The sequence below is a fragment of the Xiphias gladius genome, chromosome 6 (assembly GCF_016859285.1).
Source record: "Xiphias gladius isolate SHS-SW01 ecotype Sanya breed wild chromosome 6, ASM1685928v1, whole genome shotgun sequence".
NCBI classification, from domain to species: domain Eukaryota; kingdom Metazoa; phylum Chordata; class Actinopteri; order Istiophoriformes; family Xiphiidae; genus Xiphias; species Xiphias gladius.
In genome coordinates, this window is record NC_053405.1 from 23,968,007 (window position 1) to 23,991,841 (window position 23,835).

The 23,835-nt window shown below is 41.1% G+C and overlaps 3 protein-coding genes across 5 annotated transcripts in view; 2 read left to right on the forward strand and 1 right to left on the reverse strand.

The window, feature by feature from the left end:
• LOC120791004 (protein sel-1 homolog 3) lies at nucleotides 1-16,360 on the reverse strand. 2 transcript variants are annotated; one of them, XM_040129075.1, is made up of 24 exons: nucleotides 16,192-16,360; nucleotides 9,715-10,240; nucleotides 9,460-9,586; nucleotides 8,851-8,972; nucleotides 8,551-8,666; nucleotides 8,219-8,268; nucleotides 7,914-8,037; nucleotides 7,677-7,815; nucleotides 7,371-7,511; nucleotides 7,075-7,280; nucleotides 6,787-6,966; nucleotides 4,186-4,308; nucleotides 3,859-3,999; nucleotides 3,649-3,711; nucleotides 3,393-3,569; nucleotides 3,183-3,310; nucleotides 2,736-2,819; nucleotides 2,554-2,635; nucleotides 2,234-2,309; nucleotides 2,024-2,142; nucleotides 1,718-1,839; nucleotides 1,060-1,174; nucleotides 756-819; nucleotides 1-562 (listed from the first exon to the last, which is right to left on the reverse strand). In XM_040129075.1, the coding sequence occupies exons 1-24, from the start codon at nucleotides 16,219-16,221 to the stop codon at nucleotides 315-317; spliced, it is 3,303 nt and encodes a 1,100-aa protein (XP_039985009.1). In that variant the 5' UTR covers nucleotides 16,222-16,360; the 3' UTR covers nucleotides 1-314. The 2 variants fall into 2 exon arrangements, with proteins under 2 accessions (XP_039985009.1, XP_039985010.1); XM_040129076.1 differs by lacking the exon at nucleotides 756-819 and having other exon boundaries at nucleotides 442-562.
• On the forward strand, nucleotides 12,246-13,237 carry LOC120790468 (proteasome subunit beta type-11-like). The gene is made up of 3 exons (XM_040128005.1): nucleotides 12,246-12,251; nucleotides 12,368-12,721; nucleotides 12,896-13,237. Exons 1-3 carry the CDS (start codon nucleotides 12,246-12,248, stop codon nucleotides 13,235-13,237), a joined length of 702 nt encoding a protein of 233 aa, XP_039983939.1.
• LOC120791003 (cadherin-24-like) overlaps nucleotides 16,179-23,835 on the forward strand; it is a 23,152-nt gene continuing 15,495 nt past the window's right edge. Inside the window, exons 1-2 of one of the 2 annotated variants that reach the window (XM_040129073.1) lie at nucleotides 16,179-16,291; nucleotides 19,501-20,339. In XM_040129073.1, coding sequence (XP_039985007.1) covers nucleotides 19,686-20,339 — 654 coding nt within the window. In that variant the 5' untranslated portion in view covers nucleotides 16,179-16,291; nucleotides 19,501-19,685. The remainder of the gene's footprint in view (nucleotides 16,292-19,500; nucleotides 20,340-23,835) is intronic. The other variant, XM_040129074.1, reaches the window with a different exon arrangement.

The window sequence follows — 23,835 nt, forward strand, 5'->3', positions numbered from 1 at the left end:
TGACACCACATCCCCATCCTCCCTTTAGTTCAGATTCAGCATTAATTGAATGAACCACATGATGAGTATTTTCCAGAATCAAAACAATGGAAAAACTGTTACTGAGGAAATATTATCAACACTCTGATGAAGTAGCACAACCACATTCTGATCAGAACCTCTCTCCTTCCTGTCTTAAAATGAGTCATGCCTCTGAAATGCTAATGTGTCACATGAATACTCCTTTAACTCATCCGCTAAATGTATGCTCTTATAATATGTAGTGTCTGGGGCTTTTGCTGTGGCTATTGGATCACTGTGCTGGCTACTGTATGTCATAGGAGATGATAGAGGAATGTGGTCCAGAAAGCACACAGGCACACACCCGACAGTGTCACAGCCAAATCGCTGGTCTGCCGGAGCCCCTCCTTGCCATTCAGCATGGTAAGCCATTGATTCCCTGCTACTCTGTAGGTTCTTCCAATGATGCCATCTTGCTCTCTATTTAAGTTGACACCATCTTGGCTGACAGATGGTGTCCCTGCCCTCAGTTGAACTGTACGGCGACTGGAAACCCTTTGTTCTGTGTTGATTTGCAGATAAGGTGAAAAGAGGTAAGGACACTTTTCATGGCAAACAAACATGATTACATTGATTTTCTTTTGAGAGTACAAGTCAGAGCAAGAATATGTGGGGAATATGTGGGGAAATTACACCATCTTGTGGCAAATATATGTACATGGGTGCAGTAGTCAATAACCGTCATCATTACTTACCAAGACAGCTCTGAAATAGCAAAATTACAATAAGGACACAAACAGAAAGAAGGGATGCATATACCTATAAAGAAATAAGATACAATATAAATAAATTATCACATTTTCTTTCTCAAAATAGCAGTCTATAGTGGCTTTAATGTCTTATTCATGATGAAAGTCCAATTTGCATTTTCACATATTTCAATATTTAAAAAGGAAGATCTAGTTATCAAAGGAGCACAATATATACTCTAGGAGTGCAGCTTGTGTGTTGATTTTTTCTCTTACTACATACAGTAAGAGTTGATTGTCTTGTGCTTACCAAGAGGAGCTGTGCACCGTTCTGAGTCATTCTCCTCAAGGCTTTTCCCATCTGGACTCCAAGCAGAGCTAAAGAACAGGGCGTTACTGCTTCTTCATACTCAGTCTCCACACATCTTATGAGAAGAAACAATGGAAACTGTGTTACATATGACAACAGTAATATCGACCCTTCATATTTTGCTGGTAGGGATTTAGGGATGACTTAGAGATGGGTGATGAGATTTAGAGATGGTGGTAGCTGGACAAAGTCGGACTACTGGCATCTCTAAATCTCATAAATAACATGTTACGTCTCATTTGTTTATTCTATACAAAGACTAAAATGTAAAAATTTTAGCATTTTCCACCTGCTTCTAGTCTTTGTGTTAAGCTAAGCTAACCAGCTGCTGGTTGTCAATCTTCTCATCTCAGAAAGAAAGCAAGTCTTTATTTCCCAAAATGTCAAACTATTCCTTAAAAAAAATCTTCCTAAACCATCTACACTAGTAATATCATATATCAAACCATCATATTCTTGTTAAAATAAAAGAAGCACATCATATTGCTACTATCATTACTTCTGAGTACTATAAAAAGGCTTGCACATAAACTGTTGCATATGCTCAAACGCTGATCACTCGAATAATATTTTGGCATTTATGAATTTAAAAAAGAACCTTTTTAACATCTTCTCCACCACAGTGTCCTCTTCATCACGATGTGACACATTAAACCAGCCGCGGATGCTCAGTGGAGGAACGTGTCCTTGTTGTGCCAAAACGACCAAGTTGTACATTCCCTATGAGTTGGTTTGAAAAAAAAATCACAACAGGAGGCTTATAGGTTATTCACTGAGAAACTCTGAGAAACAATAACACTGTATAATTCTGTTTGTTGTTTTTATTGCGGTGGACCTGAGCCGGTGGAAGTTTAATTAACTTTATCATAGAGTGATGAGATTACAGCCCAAGTAAATCTGTCACCTGAGGGCTGCCCGCTAGAGCTGCTCTGCTATACATCGATACGGCCTGACCAACCAAGGATAATGAGGCATCTCCCGCACTGGAGGAATAGTAGTAGTAGTCTCCCATTTTCAGCAGAGCTATAAAAGAAAATAAAAATACTTGCTGTTCACTGACCAGATTGACAGGGAGAGAGAGAGGTTAAAGCAAAATGAAATGAGAGGAACTCACCTGACGGATGGGGATCATAGTTTAATATAGAGTAGTTATGATATCTCCACTGACAGTCATAACTGGGATTCCGTTCCTGCATTTGGGAGAATGATTGCAGGGTTAGACAGAGCAGAGCAATGTTATATTATCAACTGTTAATAATTTCCCTCAGGCTTGTTTTTCTTCTTTTAGTATTTGACATGAATTATGTGCTTCACACTTCCAATTATATGACATTGATTTCATAATTGTGCTTAAAATCAAGTTGAAAGAACAGGCAGTGTTTTGTTCAAGGGCAGACACAAAGGGCTACAACCAGAGAAACAACATACATATACCTCACACAGGTACGCAGCATTGCTCTGGGCCAAACCCAGACCAGTTTCAGCAGCCAAAACGTACTTCACAAATGCTTCCTGCCTGTTGACAACACAATAAAACATATGTGGACAAATAGTAAAAACCAGAGAAAATGATTAAATGAGGACAACTGAAATGTAATTGAAATTAATGTCCCTACCAAGAGCCCTGGAGGTAGGCTTGGAGAGCCTCTCTGATCATAAATCCAAGGTGTCCATTCTGTTCACAGACCTTTTTTAGCATTCTGCACAGAGGGTAAAGAATGGCTGATGAATTATGGAAAATAATTTACGCCACATAAACGGAAAATATTCTAAGATGATCTAAAAATAGTTTCTGATTTGTTGAGGTCATTCTAAAAAAAGCCTCTACAGCTGCAGCAGGAGCTTCTTTAAATTCATAAGATACCAGAGGAACATTGGTAAGCAGAATCGCTCTGTGCCAGACAATAACGCGGTGACAGTGGCTCTTATTTTTAGATATGCAAATACTAGGTTCTGACCTTGAATTAGCCACTGTCATTGAAATTAGATGCCACTGAGCTGCAGGCTACAGTACAACAGCCCATAACAAAGCTTTCTTCACCAAGCTAATGAAAGCCTCTTACATCACAGCCCTCTCCACATCCTGAGATACCCCTTCCAGGCTTCCTGTCGAAAGGTACCAAGCTGCCTCCACTGATGCAGCGACATGACCAAAGCGAGACGCATTCAAAAACTGCTGGAATGCAGCCATCTGTGGATCATATAGGAAAGATATCAGTTCATCACACATATCAGTCGCAAAACTACATTTTGACAGGGTGCCCGACACAAACCTCATTCCTCTGTTGGTTGTGCAGGTTTTTCCCACTGAGATGATAAATTCCCAGGTTAAACATGCCATCACCACTCCCATTTAGTGCAGCTTGTTCAAAGTATTTCACTGCATTTTTGTGGTCATTCAGTATAATCCCATGGTACCAGCCCAAACCATTCAAGGCATTAATTGAGCCCTGAAGAAAGGAAACAGACACTGGTATTCATAGTGAAAGCAAATACTGTAAACACACGAATTGATAACTACAAACGTACCATCGCTGCAGCTTTCTTCAGCAGCTGAAAACCTCGGGTGTAGTTTCTTTTCACTCCCCGGCCCTGAAAGAATCGACATCAATCAATGAATCCATAGCTGTCAAAACACACACACACACACACACACACACACACACACGCACACACACAAAAACAAACATTGAATATCCAATGTTCAATCCAGGTTGAGTCTTTATAATGATATAACACCTTCATCAGTAGGATGGAGTAGTCATACATCGCTGAGGGATCCTTCATTTGCATAGCACTTCTCTCAATCCACTTCACTGCACTCACTATGTCTTTTGAGACTCCATTTTGCCCCCAGTAAAGCATTGTTCCCAGGCGTCTCTAAAGATAATAGAGTTTCTGTTAGTCTTACAATTAACTCTGTCTACTGACCACAGAGGGGAAATAAAAGTTGGATTAAACACTTGCTAACACTTGCCGAAGATTTTGTGCATCTTCCCAAGACAAACACACATTCCTTATTTGTATGGTACATCTTTAGAAAAAGTCAAAATATATCACACAAACCTGAGATTCTATGTCTCCTCTCTCTGCTTTGAGTTTCAGATACTGAAAGACGTCACTCGTCTCATGTGTCAGGCTGTTTAAATCCTCTTGGTTGCTTAGATAGATATTTTCAGGTGTGTATTGCTTTACAGAAGATAAACGGAAACATTAATGTAGTATTACTACTGCTACTATGACTAATAATACTACCTACTTAGTAGTAGTGGTACTGCTACTGTTATTTATACTATTTAACACTGCTATTACTGTTTCCAAAATTATTGCTACTGTTGCCATTAGCACCACTTCTGTTAACTTTGTGTACAACCATTGCTAGGAACACTGCTCCTTCTACTACTAATAATACTGCTGCTGATATTACTAATGCTATTTTAACAAAACAACTTCTATCTGTTTACGCTACAGCTGTTCCATCTCCAGCCTGAGTCTCATAATAAAAAGTTTACAAAAACTGCACTTTTCCCTTTCCATCTGTTGCTGGTGCAGCAACAATGTTTTCTTTAAGGCCCCTGAAAACTTGGTACTGTGTGTTTCTCAATGATATTGAATATTCATAACTCACTATGCAACAATAAAAGTTTGAGTTAGTTATTATCTATTTAAAGTTTAACTCTCAAAATCTCAACTAATCTGATTCATCAGGACTGTTTGGGTGTGGTATGGGACTTTTGATTGACAATGCTGGCAACATAAACAAGCAACACCATGACAGTCATCAGATTATGATCCAAAAAGAGCTGAATCCTGTATGGTGCTCAGAAGTACATGGCATCGCATTGTTTCAACTGAGCCCAGCCCACTTCAAACCAGTCAGAAGAGCTCAGATAAACAGCAGAGACAGAAATCACTTGTCTGAAAAAAACAAAACTGTTCTCACTTTGGCAGAACATTTTGTGGTAATGTAGGATTCAGATGCTTATAGTAAGAAGCTGATAAAATAGGTTTTCAGGGCCTTTACTTAAGATTGTATCCAGATGGATTTTTGTACTGTCATCTACTCTGGCCCTCAGAAAGTTTCCAAGCTGGTCAAAATGCCACAGCTAGAATTTCCACCAATAAACTTGGCCACAACTGTTTTCTCTGCGCATTGGCTGCCTTTTCAAGCTGGAGCAGATAGTCTACTTCATGACCCTCTATTCATTTGGTGCAGCTTATGTAAATATCATAAAAATAAACATGAAGTCAGTCTGGAGTAGAACTTCCTCATAGCGGTCTACATATCTTTGGAATGGTCACCCTCAATTCATCAGTACGGCCGACTCGTTTGCATTTTTGAATTAAGATTCAAGGCTCACCTATTCTCCCTGTACAGCCCTGATCCAACTGGCTGGACTAACAAACACACTATTGATCATGTTTTGGAGATTCCCCTTTTGTATCGCTGTTGTCATGTGCTTTCAAGTGTACACTATGTGTTTGTGCATGTTCAACTTTGTGTCCCTATGAGCACGTCAAAGTTTATGTTTGAATGACTTACAGATTTACTCCTCATCCTTATGTGAGTTTATACTGTACAATACATACTGTGAATTAGTGTATATTTTGAAAATCTCATGTACAGGAAACTCACTTTCTTGCCGAGAATTAAAAGAGAAATGCTATACCACTCCTATACAATATCTGTATGTTCAATTTGAAACTGGAGCCAGCAGCTGGTTAGCTTAACTTAATGTAAAGACTGGAAAAAGGGAAACAGCTAGCCCGGTTCTATTAGAAAGTAACAAAATCTGACTACCAGTAGTAGTAGTACCTATAAAACTCACTAATTAACATGCTACAAAATGTAAAAATGAAAACTTATTGTTTTATGTGATGGACCATTTATTGGCTGGGCGCAATGGTTACCTTCAGATAGAGCCAAGCTAGCAGTTTCCCTCGTTTACAGTATGCACACTAAGATTAGCTAACCGGCTGCTGACTCTAGCTTTGTATGCAGCTAACAAGTAGAAGGGAGTTATCAATTTTCTCATGTTTTCTCACTGTGATCTTTACGTTTAAAAGTGCTAAGATAAATTGTGTGTTGTGTTTCCCAAATAAATACCTCGATCTCACTGCCGATGTTACCAATTTCTCTGTTTTTCCTGTTGGTAGCACTATTACTATTTCTACCACTTCCACTATTCTAATACACTCTCCTAATACAAGTACTACTAGTATAATAAAACTATTAATACTAAGCGAGATTTAGTCTAACCATGCTAGCAGCTCTATGGCAAAGCAGTTTTAGAGCTAAATGCTAACAAGGGCGTGCTAAAATGGCCACACTGACAATGCTGACATGCTAATGTTAAGCAGGTATTATGTTTAACATGTTCACCATCTTAGTTTCCTGTGTTAGCATGGTAATTTGCTAATTAGCACAAAACACAAAGTACATCTTGGGCTAGTGGGGATGTATTAGTTTTGCAGGAATGTGTTTAAAATCATACTATTGAACAAACTGAAATTCTGACCAGATGGTGGCACAAACTCTTTCAAGGCAATCCATGCAGGAGTTGTCGAGACATTTCAGTCTGGAACAAAGTGATGGGTTGACCATGCTACCAGCATAGCTAAAAATAATAACACATTTTTCCAGTGATTTTGGCTATTTAAACATACCTTATTTTCATGTATGTTGTAACTGTCGATGCTGCTCTGTGCCCCAGCATTTGAATAGTAGCTATAAGCCATGTCCAAGTCTTTAGGAAAGCCATCAATTCCTTGTGTGTGTTTGTACGCTGCATGCATCAGGGCGAAACGGTTATCACCTGATGCACCAATCAAACTATAGGCATGACCCTGAAACACACAGGGGTCAATATTATCAGTCATCACTACAGAAGCAATCTTCGTGTAGAGACTTTAGAGATAAAGTAGCAATTGAGGTACTAGGAAGGCATTGACTACCTGTTGTTGATTACAAGAGTGTCCAAGGCCAGCGAGGTGGAATGAGGCCAACAAGAGTGATGCTTTGTGATTACCAAAGCAGGAGGATACATGTAGTAGAGACGTTGATTTGTATGTGATTTTAATTTGTGCCTGATCTACAGGGAACATTGTACCAACTGCCTCCTTGAACAAAATAGTCCGGAGCTCCTTCATGCCCAGAGACCCTACAGAAAAGAATAGCTGCATGAGTTGCATGATACATCCCTCATATGTACAGTATAAGCTGAGGAACAGTGCAAACAATTTAAAAACACCTTCTCTGAGTTCCTCCTCTTTTGTTTGCAGAAGATGGAAAAGCGTGCTGTATTTAATTGGTGTTTCCCAGGTCCATGTTTGTGTGCAGATTTTTTCACCAACCTGACCCCACAGTCTTATGAAGTGAGGGGTACAGACACCTGAAATAAAACACAAAAAGCAATATGTCAACAGTGTTTGTCTTCCCATACTTAATAGGTGTGCAGTTGTTGTATTGACACCCTTGTTATTTGATCTATATAAGGTTGCTCCCTGTAGAACAGTTGCAACGCTGCTTTAAAAGAATTGTCAAAATAATATTTCACCTGTGGTGATTGTTGACAGGAGGTGACTCTCAGTTACTTCTTTCAGAAAAGCTTTTGTAAATGCTTTTATTTCCTGACACTCGCGGTGAGTCTTATCCAGTTCCTGTAATGTTGTCTCGGGGTGAAGTGGATTATTTATCTGTGGTATGAATAACATTGCATTCCACACTGGGATTAACAGCAACAAAAAGACAAAACAATGGTATCTGACTTGTTAATAGAAAGTAGACATTTTACCTTTTCAGTTCCAAAACGATAGTATTTGATAGGCCCAAAATACCCATGGATGCCTGGCATGTATTTGCTTCCTCCAATCACAAAGTATCCATCAGTGTCATTGTAATAGATACTGTCCTGAAATCTGTAAGATATTTGATACCACTCAAACCAGCTATCATGATCACTTTGCATGTGTCAGTCATCCCTGTTTTATTGCAGTAACTGGCCTAACGTGTTTTGTAAGAGCAACAGTTATGTTTTGCTTATTTAAAAAAAAAAATGAAATAAAGCATCTTGAAAAAATAATCTATAAAACGTCTTACTCGTATACATATCTGCGGGTTTCATCATCCCATGTTGCATACAGCAGCACCTGGAAGTCAGACATAATGATGCATGAACTCAGAAAAAAACCTACTCAGCTGTGAACAACTTCAAATTGCAGTACACACTGCAATCGCCTGGAGTTTCCCAGCTGGAAAGGAACCATCGTTCAGGGTCTTACAGCTGTTCCAAAAGGAAATCAAACACTGCAAAGCCAGGGCACCGAACGAAACTCAGAAGAGAAAGGATTACAATAAGATGGTGCCCCGGGCTGCATTTTAATTTATGTTCTATAACCCACAACCCAGAGGCACACACTGAGGGTCCATACCTTTGAGTCCTGTATGTAACAGTCTAATCTAATCCATTTCCACAGGGGCAACGCTACACGGGCTCGGAAAGCTTCATCTTCTCCCGTTGTCACACGTGCCTGAATTATGAGGTCCCCTACATAGGAGATATGACAGTCATATATTACACCCTAAGAGATCCAAAGCTCTTTATTAATACATAACACAGTCTGTTCCGGGGTCTCACAAAAACACACATCATCACTTACAATCATCCCGTGGTGCCTCAATCTAATCCCCTGAACTGGTATCAGGTGTACCCACAAGCTGCTGTGACCCACCTGTGTCTGTAAGCTGAATCAGAACAGAGTCGTATAAATTTTTCCTATCGACATGATGGATGATCCCACAGAGCTTCTTGTGACACCATTTCAGTAAGTAGATCCACACAGATAAGGTGACGCTGAAAACCAAGCAAAGAAACATTTTTGACAAATCACTTTTTCGGCCACTGAAGCGTAAGGTTGAATTTAAAACACTGCACTGTCTGCTAAAACCTCACTGTCTTTCATTGACCGTAAAAAAAGCTTATATGCTCTGGTGAGGAGGCTTCATGACGCATGTAAAGTCATTTTATAATGACAGTGAAGTAAAACTAATAGCGAAGTGTGTTCTGACAGCTGCCAGCACTGAAAAAGAAACAATCACTGACCTGTGGCCTATCAATCTGCTGATATCAACACAAACCACTGACATTATATACTAAACATTTGAGCCAATAAAACAAAATTTAACATCTAAAAATTCTGCTATTCTTAAGTTTTTGATACAACATTTGGAGAACCCTGCAGGAGATTTTTTCATCCTGTGTATTTGAACTTCATACAGAATAAGCTCCAGCTAAAACGAACTAAATGAGAAGTCAGTTTGTGTGAAGTGTGAAGTCCAACCTGGGCTGTGTCACAGCATGAAGACGGACTCTCTCCAGTGCTCTGTTGATGAAAGGCTGGAACCTGCGGACCACTCCAAAGTGTTCACCAGTATTTGCCAGGGGGAACTTTAGCACATCGATTACGTCTATGTCCAAGCAGAACAGCAAAAGATTACATACACAAACATTTTCCTGTTTCCCTTAATAAAAGTTTTGGTGATAAATATGGGACATGGACAAAATGAGAAAATGACAGTGTGATTAAGGGTCTGACCTGACTCATGTGGACACTGACTGATTTTGTTTCTGGTCATCTGCCATATCAGTTGAGCAGACCATAAGGGGCACTCAGTGGGAGGCTTAGTTGGACGCACTGGGAGTGGTGTTATCTGCAGCACTTTATAAATTCTCACAGTGGAGTCATGGTATGTCCCGGGTTCACTGCCATCTTTAAGATGGTCTAGCCAAGCACGAACTGTCACATTTTCAGCCTCCAAAACATTTCTGTTGAAAAAGTTGTGTTGATATAAAATGGATGGAGGCAATCTGAGCAGCACCTGGTGGATCCTGTAGACTCGGGGTGTGCTGCTGATCCATTTCCTCCTGAACACCACTAAATCTGTCTTGCGTAATGTGGACACCACCACCTCCACTGCAATCTGACATGGCCTGGGGCATCGATACCGCACACGGACAACCGAGCCATCTACCACTTTGTCAGGGGCTGAGTCAAATCCTATGAAATTGTCTGGCAGCCTCTCGCCCCTCTTGGATGAAATGGCTTGTAACACACACTCTCCCTGGGTGAAGTAAAATATAAGTAAATAAAATGAAGTGAATATAAAAACAATAAAGTAACATGCAGTCTTTTTCATTCAGACACAAATTAGACAGCAAACATGGATATGTCATATTTTTAAGCGGACATTCACTTGCTTAAACCTTAAACCTTAATTATTGGAAGGATGTATTCAATGCTGTTAAAGAGGTCTTCCACTGTGATACTCCCAAAGATCCACAAATAGTCCCTCTAGGTGTTCTTCAAGAGGGCTTTGAGGGAAGGACTAAATCTATTTGTTACAAATCCTATTAGGGGCTGCCATTAAGTGTATTACAATTAGGTGGTTGAAACCTGACCCCCCAACATACCTAATTTGGATCCAAAAAATTATGTAAAATGTACGAGATGGAGCAAATAACATGTTAGCAACAGTTGCCATTTCACACATGCGGCAGATAGAGGGTAGCATTACCAATGATTTGGAGTTATGTTTTTGACCACCTCATGAATGTAGGTCCTGTATTTACTCTCTTTTAGCTCTGTTTGCTTTCCACCAACTCCTGAAGGAAATATCAGGCTCTTTAGCTGCTAAATGCTCCACTATGTTCACCATCTTATTGCCAACTCTGTCTGTCTGTTTGTGCTGCGCAGGCAGTATACAGTTGGTTTATAGAGTTTTTTCACTCAAAACATTTGCCTACTGTGGCAGAAAACGACACTACGATAGCTGTGGGAGTGAACCAAAACAATAAAGTTGCCACCCGGGCAGCTTTATGAGCTGAAACTTGCTATAAAGCTCCATAAAGCTGAGGGGGGCCGTAGATTCACGTGATAATTCTCTGTAGGTTCATCACTACGAACAACCCCTTCAAACTGTTTACACATTGTCATTTATTATTATATATTGTTATTATAAAAATATTGATTATTGCTGCTTTTAAAAATGTGAACTTCATACAAATAAACAGCCAAGTTTCACATTCAACACTTCATCTAGTAAAGTATAATAATAAGTGTAATAGAGTTCTCTCACCATCATAATAGCAGCAGTGAAGACATATCCAAAAATGATGGTGCGCAACACATTCATTTTGAGTTTTTTTTGTTTAGGATGAATCAAAACATTAAAAAAAATAAGTAATCTGAGTTCATTTCTAATCCATTCGATAAATAAAGTAAGTTACGTGTGAAATAACAGTGGCTCTCAGTGTTCGACACCTGGTAGCATTGTTTCCAAACAGGTGGCAGCACTGTGAGCCACACAATTTCTTGTGTGATGTAGGATTACCAGATATTCTGGTGTTGCAGGTTCAGCTATTTGCATGGGTTGCAGTTAAAAGACTACCTACAGTAACATGCCTAAGTGGCTTGGTTAAATGTACTCTGCTGTTGGACAAAAATGTTGTTTGATTCATTTTATTTCTAATTCTATTTGGGGACTTTCCATGCGAGTAATGCATCAAAGCACAGAGTCTAACTTAATTTGATGTGCTCTACCGTAGGCTTTGCCTTTACCCCATGTCCTCTTTGGCCTACGCCCACACAAGACTTTGAAGAAATCTGATCTGAAAAAACAACCTGACATCGCAGCCAAAATTAATTACCCATGGGCTACTGACAGTTTATGCTTCAAAGTAAAGGCAATGAGGCATTGGTAACTGTTGCTGATAGGCTGTTTTAAATGACCAGATGTAGATGAATGTTGTTGTCCATATAAAGGGTTACTGCTGCTTAAATAGACAGTAGCTACAACTCTGGATGGCATACAAACCGTTGTCAGACAACTGAAACGAATATCTTCAATTGAATTTGATTAGAGAGTTTCTTTGGAGAAAAAAAAGGAATAATTTCAATGGCTTTACAGGACCTATGCAATTTCCAGGACATCTTTCTGGATAGTGAAACCACTGACTATTCTTCAGTGACTTTTGGAAAGAACACTGGACTTAACTATGGTAGTGGTTTGCCCTTTAGCAATAGCACAAGTTTGTTTAATTTTTATATACCAGTTGCAGAGTACCTGGATGACGGTCCGATACAGTTTGGGCAAATCAGCCCAATCCAGAGCTCCAGCGCTATTTTATCTCAGGACACCATCCCGCCATCCCTCTCTTTGCCTACAAGTCCTCCCCTTGCTTCCCCTCAGCCTGTCCCTTTGCCTTTTCCCCTTTCTCATGGAACCACCACCTTGGCTTTCATTTTTCAGGGCGGTATGTTGGCTGCAGCAGACACCCGTTCCAGTTGCTCTGGGCTTGTGGCATGCCCATCCTCCCAGAAGATCCTGCCCATTCACAGTCACTTGGTGAGCACTACCTCGGGTACCTCAGCCGACTGTGCTCTTTGGAAACGGATTCTGTCTCGAGAATTGCGGCTTTACCAACTCCGCCACGGCCGCCGGCTGTCAACAAGTGGAGCAGCCAAACTGCTTTCACACATGCTTCACCCATTCAAGGGAACAAAAGTGTGTGTGGCTGCCATGTTGTGTGGGTGGGATGGAGAGGTAGATGGATGCCATGACAATGGAGGTACAGAGACTGAGCTTGGTGGTTGCACAGAAACAACAAAGAAACTGGAAAAATCTACAGATATCAGTCTTGAAAAGGTCCCTCTGGCAAAGCCAAAGACTCAGAGGTCCTCTTCAACTCTTTGTGGTCAACAGTGCTTTGCCAGAAAGAAAATAAGTTTCTCTGGACCCAGTCTGTTTTATGTGTGTAGTGACGGTACTCGACTGCAGGGAACACTCTTTTCTGTGGGCTCAGGATCACCCTATGCCTACTCAATTTTGGACCAAGGAGTTAAATGGGGACTGACACTGGACGAGGCCACATCAATAGCCAGAGAGGCTGTGTACAGAGCTACACACAGGGATGCATACTCAGGAAACCATGTGGACATCTATCACATCTCCTCAAAAGGATGGACTCGCAGGAACAGAGAGGATTTGAAAGAGGAATATTACAGAGAAAAGGAAAGACAAGAGAAAAGTATGAGAAAGGACATTACTGTGTCTAAGTAAAGATACGAAACACACAAAAATGGCATGAGAAAAGAAAAGCAAACATCGGGGAGTATTCTGGAGAGACGTGACGGCATCTTTGCAGCAGATACTAAATTAATGAACAGGACAGGCAGTTGCTTCCTCCAGGCTATTTCTCAAATGATTTGGGCATGCATATCGTTCCCTCTAATAAACAGCTGATGTTTTGTTTGTGCTGATGATAAAATGTATTCGAACAGCGCACTGCTGGCTGGCATTTTGATTTAGACATTAAAAATATTATGAATCATTTCAAGTATGTTAGATAATTAGTACCTACTCCCCGCTTGTGTTTGAACCACATAAACAGAGAGAAGCAGAAAAAAGGATCACAGTGAATAGTCCAAAAAAATCTAAATGTCTGGAGGCTGAAAGTCATAATGTATTGCCGTATGTAAGGGAACAAATTAAGTTGTGGCAATACCCGGTAAAAGCACTTGAAAGCTGATTTGTGTCTGCTGTCAGAATACTTCTGAAGTTTCTCTGACACTTCAGCAAATTAATGAACACGTGAAATTTTGCTGAACTTGCTTGTTCACTCTGTATGAGCAGTAGTGGAAGTAAATTAAGCATACTAGTAATTATTCAAGTGACAATGACTCTGCAAAGACAAAAGGTATAGAGCTATTCACTCTCATCCACACTGTTAAGTCCTGACTTTTCATAATTAAGTGACCATAGCCAAAGTATGGTGGTTAAAGGTTTCAAGGGCAATGCAACCCACCATGAGGAAGAAGTTTTATAGAATATGGATTATACTACATGTCAGAATGCTGGAATGGTGCTTAATGTTGTGTTTTTACATGCTGATATGATGAGCTTCTTTTTGCAATATACTTTATGTGACTGAGTTTTTTAATGGCTAATGTGTGAGTGTGTGCAGTGAGGATGTCTACGTGGTATTAACTGCATAAAATAAATTACATGCAGGATTGCATGACGATGCTTAGCACATTTCCAGTGCTCAGAGAGTTAAGTGTCTTCTCAAGCCTAAACTAGTACTACTGTATGATTGACTGCAGCTGCGTGAGTAAACGGCGAAGGCCTCCCTTCCTCCCTAACCTCATCCATAATTCTGATCTTGGGAAGTTCATTAATGAAAGAATTACTGAGCGAGCAAGTGGAAACCAGTTTGGTGGTCCAGAGCTTAAAGCTCTCAGGTCCAGACTTGTAAGTAAAGAACAAGTACCGAGAGAATCAAAGACAGAATCGTAATCAAAGTTTTGAGCCTGCAAGACAAACTGACTCAAGATTTGGGCAAGCAGTAGGGCTTCCTTGGTTTTCCCTTTTCAAAGCTTTTTGTTCAGTTTTGGCAGTTTCCATCCCTAACATGCAAACTCCAGCTGAAAACAGAAAACTCACTTGGATTCGACCAAGAAGTGAAATGTCAAAGACCCAGTTACATCAGTACATCGGTTTTCTTTTCTTTTTTCCCCCCCATTTGTCTTAAAGAACTTTAAAAACATCTGACTGTAACAGCCAGAAATTTGACAAAAATTCTCTGACATTCCCCTCTCATAATCTGAGTTCAGAGCACATTTTGCACTTGCAAATCTGTCCCTGTGTGCTCTCAAATCCTGACTCAGACTGATTACTGCTTGGCTTTGTATTGTGCTTGCGCAGTATAGTTTTTGCATTAATAAACCTCCACACCCAGCTGGGCACAAGCGATCTGAGGACTGACCTTGGGGTTGTAAGTTTGCTTTCTAGTCATATGACTAACACTTGTCTCACCACAACTTGTTTCTTAGTCAGGAGACGGAAATCAAGACAGAACAAGAAACACTGATGTGCCAAGCAATACTGCACTCTGTGGTTGACTGATCACTTTTTACAGTATTTGATATACTCAAAGCATGGGGTTCTACTCCTCAGTCTCTTCAAAATTAAAAATATCCAACACATCGTGGGTGAGAGACAAATATATTTGATCCCAGGAGGTATAGAGGATAAAATATGTCAAAATGTAAAAATATCAGATTAGCAAACATTTTTCAGGCAAATCTTATGTTACCCTGATTTTACATTTAGATCATGCACATCTAAGGGACTTTGCAAATATAGACAAAGTATGAAATTATTTAGTTTTGAATACCTTTGAAATTTGAATCAGTAAATACAAATTTAAAGTGTCTTGATTTTAAGTTGTTTTTTTTTTCTGAGACAAAGAATTGAAATTACTCATAAAAATCTGTTTATAGTCAAGACTTAATGGGAGACTGAATTTCAGCAATGTACCATTTCGTAAATTGTTCATTATTTTCCAAGAACAGCCCAAGAAGTCATGAATAATTTTTTTTCCAAGAAGTCATAAACAATTCATTCAACTCACTAGAGAAAGTATGCTATCAAAGTGTGTGTGTGTGTGTGTTGGGGGGGTGTGATTACAATCATACATTTTAGACATGATTTTAGCAAGTGGGAAAACACTAGTGGTGAAATTTCATCTTTTAACGCATCCTCGACTAGCAATTTTCTGGTCCAGCTTCTGGGTGGAAAAAAGCAAATTGACAATGATTGTGCCGACTGGCTGCATTTAAGCAGATTACAAAACACTGCAAGACTTCAAGGAAATGATAGAGCCTCACCAGAAAATACTGAAGGGGCTTAAACGATTTATATGCTATTGAGAAAACCATGATAGTAAATGTGATAGTTTGAAAACGGTTCTGTGGTTTTGAGGATATTTTGGTTGAACTATGACAAACTGTGACGGTAATTTGTTAGTATGGGTATAACGCGAGTACCACAAGTATACCCGTGCTGGTCACAATCCTCAAAAATAATAGGCTCTCGGCTTGACTAGCGTCTTTCTGGGAGAGTGAACAAAATGATGGAGCAAGGGAAAGAGAGGGGGACGTAGACGGGGGGGGGGGGGCAGAGAGAGAGAGAGAGAGGGAGAGAGAGAGAGAGACGGGGCTAAGTGGACAGACCTCACGTTGAACGCAGATGAACCTCGGCATCCTTTCCCACGTTGGATCGTTTCAGCTCCGGTAAACCAGAGGACCACCGGAGCGCAGCCGGGAGCACACGGTAAGCTCGGGTCTCCTTCCACTTTCTTTTTTAACCTCCGCCACTCACTAGTTTATCTAAGTGAAGCCTCTTTACGCCCCACACAAACACACACAACCGTGACAAGTTTCCCGTGCGCGGCTCTCTACTTTATCATTCAGCTGTTCCTCCCTCATGGCCGCGGTGAGTCGGTTTCCAACTGTTTCGCTGTCAGTTTGAGGGCAGTTCGCAAACACTGAGCGGAAACAAACCTTCCGCCGCGGACGCTGCCATGTGCGAGCTGTTTAGGTGAACTAACGCGGAGAAGCGGAGCGTGTCTCGGGGTTGAGTGAGCTGGGCGCCAAGCTTTTGGCAGATGGTACGTGCGGACAACGCTGTGCCCCCTTTCCCGTTTTTTTCCTGCGAGGCAGCGTGCGCGTGCGCGTGCGCGCGTACCTGCCGCGAGCACTTTCGCGCGGGGACGCCCGCTTGCCAAACTGCCGGACCTCGGTGAGTAGCCGACAGCAGTGTATTTTGGGACGTCGCGTTCATTATAATAGTTAGCCCAAGTGTGTAAATCACATTAACATGCATCAAGTAGGTCATTTTTCTGGCTTCCTCTAACAAGACAAGGTCACGCTTCGGGCTGTTTAGTGTATCTGTACTAGATATGCTAATAGGAGCCCCAGATGCGAGTGTGCCTGCGCGCGCGTGGGTTTGTGTGCGCCCAAAGATTAGCAAAGAGCCATCACGCGCTTGGAGAAAACGTTGTCATGTCGTTCGGTGTAAAGAGTGTCGTGCCAACGAAGAAATGAACATCCACGACCACTCTCACACCCTCACACAGTCAGATAGAGCGAGAGCACCTTTGAACCACGGAGGGATTTTCTTGTGACAGATACGCACATGGCTGCACACTTTGCTCGGCACAGTGCTTTTGCAGTGGTGGCACAGAGGCTGTCTGGGTGTCAAACCCTGACAATAATGAGGTGACAGATGTGCTGAGCACAGCGGGCCTCTCATCACCCATTCTGATTGGGAAAGACTTAAGAGGTTTTCTCTGTGTGCACCGAGCAGGAGACAGGCAGCGAGAATGGATGCCAGGTCGGTTAACATTAGGACTAATGGCAGCAGCAGAGAGAGCCAGAGATTTTCAAGTGGAACAGAATCTGTCCACGTCCTGGTTGTTTAAGCCAGCAAGGCTGCCCCCCTCCCAGCGCACTTCCATCCCCAACCCCCAACCTCGCTGCCTCCATCTCCCATTTTTCCCCATGTAAAAGGCCTGACATGCACAGGCTATTTTTAATAAAAATGAAATAGCCTCGTTGCAGTGAAGCGACTCGGCGCAGAGTGAAGTGAGACTGAAACAGCGATTTGCAATTTAGAGCTATGTCACCACTCATCATTCCATTCTGAGCCAGCAACAGCAAATCGTCCTCACGCTTTCATCCTCTATCCCTGCCTTACATTTCACACATATCTCATACGCACTCATACTCTAAAGACTTCAAACAACAGTGAATGGCATGTACTGCTGGCAACGAGGTTTTGGAGCAAAGCTGGCAGAGGGAAATGTAAGCCGTGAGCTCAGTCTATGCTAATACGCAATAACTGGGGAAGACAAAAGTGTTTTTTATTTTGCTAGATTTAAGATGATGGCATACAGATGCAGATGCTGAACATGAAGCATTACATATGAATGACTTGGTATAATTGCTGTGCGAGACGAAAAAAGGAAAAATTCAAGGGTGAATTTCCTTTTGAGAAAAAGAAAATAAAGGCAGGAGAAATAACTTCATATTTCTTGTGATCAAATTCTCAAATTGACTCTGTTCTCAAGCCTGCTTTTTGAAAGTAGGTCAGTATCTGGAGTGAAAAAGAACATTGGTTTCATTTTCATGTGTCCCTCTTTTCATATGTAGCATATCAATATGGCTATATCAGAAAATGTTATGGTTCATATTAAACACTGCCATCAAAGGCTTATGCATTACTAAAGGCCCCCCCGTGCTTATTTGCATTTAAATTAATCAAAGCACGTGTTTGACTATACATTTATTTATTGAGATGAGGCCAAAGGATTTAGGTTTATCAGTGTGCACGCTGTCATTTATGTTCAGCCACGATACTGATCATTTACCCAGCATAGCAGCTCACGCAGAGAAGTCTCTTTAGCTTTTTAGCATTTTAACACACAAGTCTTTCACTGGAAATCTGTTCGAGAGAAGTGCATTCATGAAAACTTTATTTAAATTCATATGAGGCCCACATCCCTGTGCACCCATGACTCATGCACTGTTGCACCGTGTGTGTGTGTGTGTGTGTGTGTGTGTGTGTGTGTGTGTGTGTGTGTGTGTGTGTGTGCGTGCGTGTGTGTGTGCGCGCGCGGATATGATAATACATGCTTCCATGCGTGTATAAAGGTGAAAACAGATGTCAGAAAATTTACATTCATTGCAGGAAAATAGTGGGGCAGAGTGATGGATGCAGGTGGGACATGGATGGGAAAACTTCAATTATACACTTTCAGTCTGGTTAAGCTGCTGACACTTTTCAGTACATCAAGTTTCAAAGATCAATGGCCGGGATCTGACTCAAATACTAACGAAATTCAGATCATTAAACTTTTGGAAAATGAGGACAAGTCACTGATTAAATTATTTATGAGTCTAATTAATCTCTTAAGGGGAACTTCTTTCTCTACGGGGCATTGAGGAATGGGCAGACCATCTTTAGGGATGACATCAATCACCTGATGTCCAGGCAATTGTGGGTGACAAGGAACAGTAAAGTACCTGAGCTCCACCTCATTGTCAGGAGCCTACGGCTCTAAATTAATTGAAAATTTTTAAGACCATACTTGACTCTCTGAGAATGCCTGAGTGATCAATAACAGGATTCAAACGCGATGAACAGAACAACAGCAATGAGAAAATGACTACCAGCATCTGGTACAACGTGAATTCTCCGTTATAGATAATTGCTTATCAGACCGTAATGCTCATAGTTTCTGTGCAAATCACACAGCTATTTTTACAGCAGCTGGCAGAGAGCTCATATTAGCAAACCAAGCTGTTAAACAAACAATAGAAAAAAATTTACCCACGAATTTGTCTCAGAATATCCTCCTTTTTATAAGACAATGAGTGAGATGTCAACTTCTGTTTGTCTTTTCACTTCTGTATCTTGAAGGACTTGTTTCCCACTGTAACGCATTCAGTGAAGATCACACTAATTATGTGTTCTCCCAGGTGATCCTGTGCAGCATGTGCACTGCATGGGAAAATGTGAGAGAAGAAGGGGAAATGAAGACGCGCACACATGAAGCGGGAGAAGGAAGAAGACAGTAAAAACACAAGATGAAGAGTCGTGGAAACCTGCTTCTGGTCAACCATTCCGTTATTCTTTGAAACAAAGTGATCAGTGAACCTCAGCTATGGCAGCACATATTGTGCTTCTTTTCCTTTTATTCTGTAAAGGGGAAAGAAATTGCATTTCAGTGGTCGTTGGTCTTTCAGAGGAAGATCAGAATTTGCCAGTAACATTAAGCAAAAGACAACAAGTTTTAGCACATCCTGAGTCCATGGACAACTTTTTTGTGAGAATTAAACAACTGGAGAGCCAGCTTCAGAATAAAAAGGATGATATAAGAACCCTTCCAAATGTGGCTTTTAAACTAGATGACAGAGACCCTAATGATTTTGACTTTAAGAGCAACGCAGCGAGGAAAACAGTCATACTTAAACATCCTGAATCTGCTGCAAAATCCTTAATACCTAAACATATCCGTGAACTCACTGTAAACTATGAGAATAAGAGCAATTTGACTAATGGAGAGGTTGAAGGTTTAATTAACGATCACAGTCTAGAGCAGAATTCAGAAGAGGAGCACTCTCTCCAGCCTGAGCTCCATTTGGAGACAGGTGTCGGTGAGGTTTTGCCTGAGAAGACACAAGGCGGCTCTAAATGGGTCACGGAGTCTGAAGACGGTCGGTCGGGGCCTCACTCTCGCCGCCGGAGGAGCTGGCTCTGGAACCAGTTCTTTGTGATCGAGGAGTACAGAGGGCCCGAGCCCGTGCTCATTGGACGGGTAAGCTGTTGTCACAACCAGTTAGCACGTGCATGATGTGAATCACCTGCTATCTACTGTGGAGTTAAATTTGTACTTCATTCCTGAGAGTGCAATGGGAAATTTTGAGCACAGATTTTTTCAAAGATCTTTTGCAAGGACATAAACTATATTTTGTAGAGAAATCCTTATCACGCAAAGAATGATTTAATTTGAGCAAATAAAAATTATTTTTATTATTATTGCGGCCCTCAATACATGTTTGCCATTATCCACAAAGGGGCACAATGATAACCTCTTTCACTCGGTTTGACTCATTTCCTCCGCTCTGCAGTTTCTCCTCTCTGTGTTCTCACGAACTCTTGGACACGTGATGCTACTGTTTATAGGGGGAGTAGGGAAGCACTGGGAGAATGGTAAGCAGCTCCAAAGTCCCACATAAGAGGTGTAAACAGGTTAAACAGTTTTGCTTTACATACCTTGTTTTATGAGCCTTTATCAAAGTCTGTTTGTAATGATAAAAATGCTAATGATCCCACATTTGAGCAAAAGTTCAGATTTTGAATAAGAAAAGCCCTCGTACTTTATTAGCTTGTAGCCTAGCTGTAGGTTACTCACTAATTTCTTCCATATATTCAGTAGCTAACAAAGCTAGTTGGCTGCCTTGATGATTGCCAACCAAAGCATTGTAATCATTAACGTTCCTTTAAAAAAAACATTAACTTTAACTGATCCTCTGTTTTTTTTAAATCATCAGCAAAAGTCCAAAGCCCTGAGTTGACTTTAATATTTGGATAGCAAGCTGATTTACTAATGACTATTAATCACCTTATAGCACGCTTTTAAAATGAGAAGTCCAACAAAATTATTTCTTAGATTTATATTTATTTAAATTTACCAGCACAGTTAAAGCTACATTTTCTAAAGGAACTACTGTACATTCATTACTATAATGCCTCAGACGTGTAGCTTAGCCAGCTAGTTTAGTTAACTATTTATCTGGCAGAACTTAGCTATCTATCAACATAGCTAAGTTTCAAACAGAGGGGAATTCATAAAACCAATTACGACCGGCTGTCATATGCCTGCTTACCTCTTCCAGTTCCCTCCTTCCATAGTAACCGATAACACCACTGGCAGTCCGACTTGAGACAAAACAGCCATTTAAAAATTACCTAGTCCTGTTTGTCAGGTGGAGTGAGCCGGTCAGCAACTGTCAGTGCATGGATATGTAAAGAACTGTGGGCGAGTGTCCAAGGGTCAGGAGAACTGAGAGAGGGAAAATGAGCAAATTGTGTATTCATGTGAATATTAGCAACCACACAAAAACATTTGCTGAGGACAAAATACATTTCTAGTTTGCGCAAAATTTTTCTTTGCATTACTATTTCTCAACAAATTCAACAAATTTGAATTACTCTTTTTCTGTGCTCAAAATGCTCCATCATTCACACAGGATTGAACAAATACGCCATATAACCATAGCAGTCCCACCACTTGTCGTGTCACATACTCGAGTCTTTGCAGTCGCCACACCAGCATCCTTCAACTGCCCATGGTGTTGTAACGCGTAAAATGACTGAGATGATTTCACCCGAAGCACACCTGAACCATTCAGATCCCGGGGGGTTTACTTGTAACATTTAACAATGAGGTGCTCGACACTAATGCAGATGCTGGCAGCTATGGTATACTCAGAGTAGGATTAGATCAGCTGTAACACTAACAGGGAATGTTGCCAGCCACTTTGTAGCCAGCAATATACTTTACCATGACAGTCTAGATTGGATTCTTACCAGTGCAGTATACACCTCATAAATGTTTAATCTTCCTCTCTGGTTGTTATTGATATAGTCAGGGAGGGGTGTTAAAGCAATCAGTAGACACACGAGACTGCTCATTCCTCTGCAAGCACAGTCTTGCTGTTGATATTCATGTAATAAAGCATCCCTGTATTGCAAGGGGGTTGGAAGCGCAGCGTTTTCTCTCTGAGGCAGCTCAGTTTGTTTGCCAAAAATAGAGAGATGATCATGTCAAACTCATTACTGTTGCAAGGTTTGAGGTGCGCTATCTACAGTTCAAATCGCAGGTGCCTCCACCCGTGCGAAAAGAGGAAGAGTTTGGCTGCCGTAGAAAGCACTGTGGAGCAGATATAAAACCCGTAGGTGAATGTAGTGCATGAGTGAGGGGAGGGGAAAATTCAGATTACAGAGTAGGAGAGAAAGTGACAAAGGAATTGGAAGAGAGAGTTTACTCTTTCTCCAGCTTTGTTTGTTTGGGGTGGATAAATTTCTTCCCCACTGTGAGAGTGTTTTCTCCCTGCTGACTGAAGCACAGCAGGACTGAGCCAGCAATTAGACAGTGAGGAGAGGAGGGCCTGATAGAAAGGGAGCGGTTGGAGTGGGGGGCAAAGCAAGGAGCAGGGAAGCGAGATAGGCACAGACTCTGACAAAGGTGGCTGGTGGTGAAGTGTGGGATCAAGATCGAAAATAACTTTAAGGAAGAAAGGAGTGATAGGGATGGGTTGTGGGGTTGAATAAAAAAACCCTGAATCCCTTATCTAGCAGTATGTAGGGTATGCTATCATGAGTTCCTATAATCCCCAACTTTATCCTCCCAGCACATACACACACCACACACACACAGAATGTACACTAATCTTATATATTCTCCTGCTGTCTGCCTGCACGCTGTGCAGTGTGTTAGAATTGCACTAATATGTACATATGTTAACATGCATTTTGTCGGAATATTTAGGTACTCTCAAGTGTGCAGCTCTCTCGAGCACACAAATGTGCTAATGCTGCACATATCATTATGCAGGCAATTAAATTTCTCTATTTCTCTGTTGAAAAAAAAATTCACATAACAGAATGAATATGCTTTGCCGAAACCGTTTGAAATTGCGCCGCAAATTTCTAAACAGTCACTGTTGCAGCTGAATTTTAAAATCAAAGCTTTAGTTCTCTGAGTATCTAAGGTCCACAGCAGAGGTTGTGAGTAAGCCCTGTGGATTATGAACATGTGCAGATGCGCCTTAAGGGTAGAGAGATGTGAAGGCTCCTGGTCAGAAAGCTCAGTGTGATGAAGGCTGAGTAATCTCTTTAGCTTTCTATTTCTGTGTGTTTGGCCTTTTACCTATCCAGCTCACAATAATATCCTCTCTGCCATTAAATACCAAACCAGTACTCTGCACCAGAGAGCAAAACAGATAGTCCGAGGAAGAGAGAGAGAGAGAGAGAGAAATGAGAAATGTGAGCAGATGGGCATCCTGTGTAACTGAGGTAACTTGATGAAAAGAGAGAGACGCAAGGACTGGAAAAAGAGGTGGTTTAAAAGGTACAGGGAAGAGCGGCAGATGGATTCACAAGAAGGGGAAGAAAGGGACAGATGGATAGAAGGGACAGAAAGATTTACAGATGGATACTAACTGTGTAAGCAGAATGCATCTGTGAACATACATGTAGGACATTTGCAGGGCCACTGTCCACATTGATGTGGTTTTGCCCTCAACAAG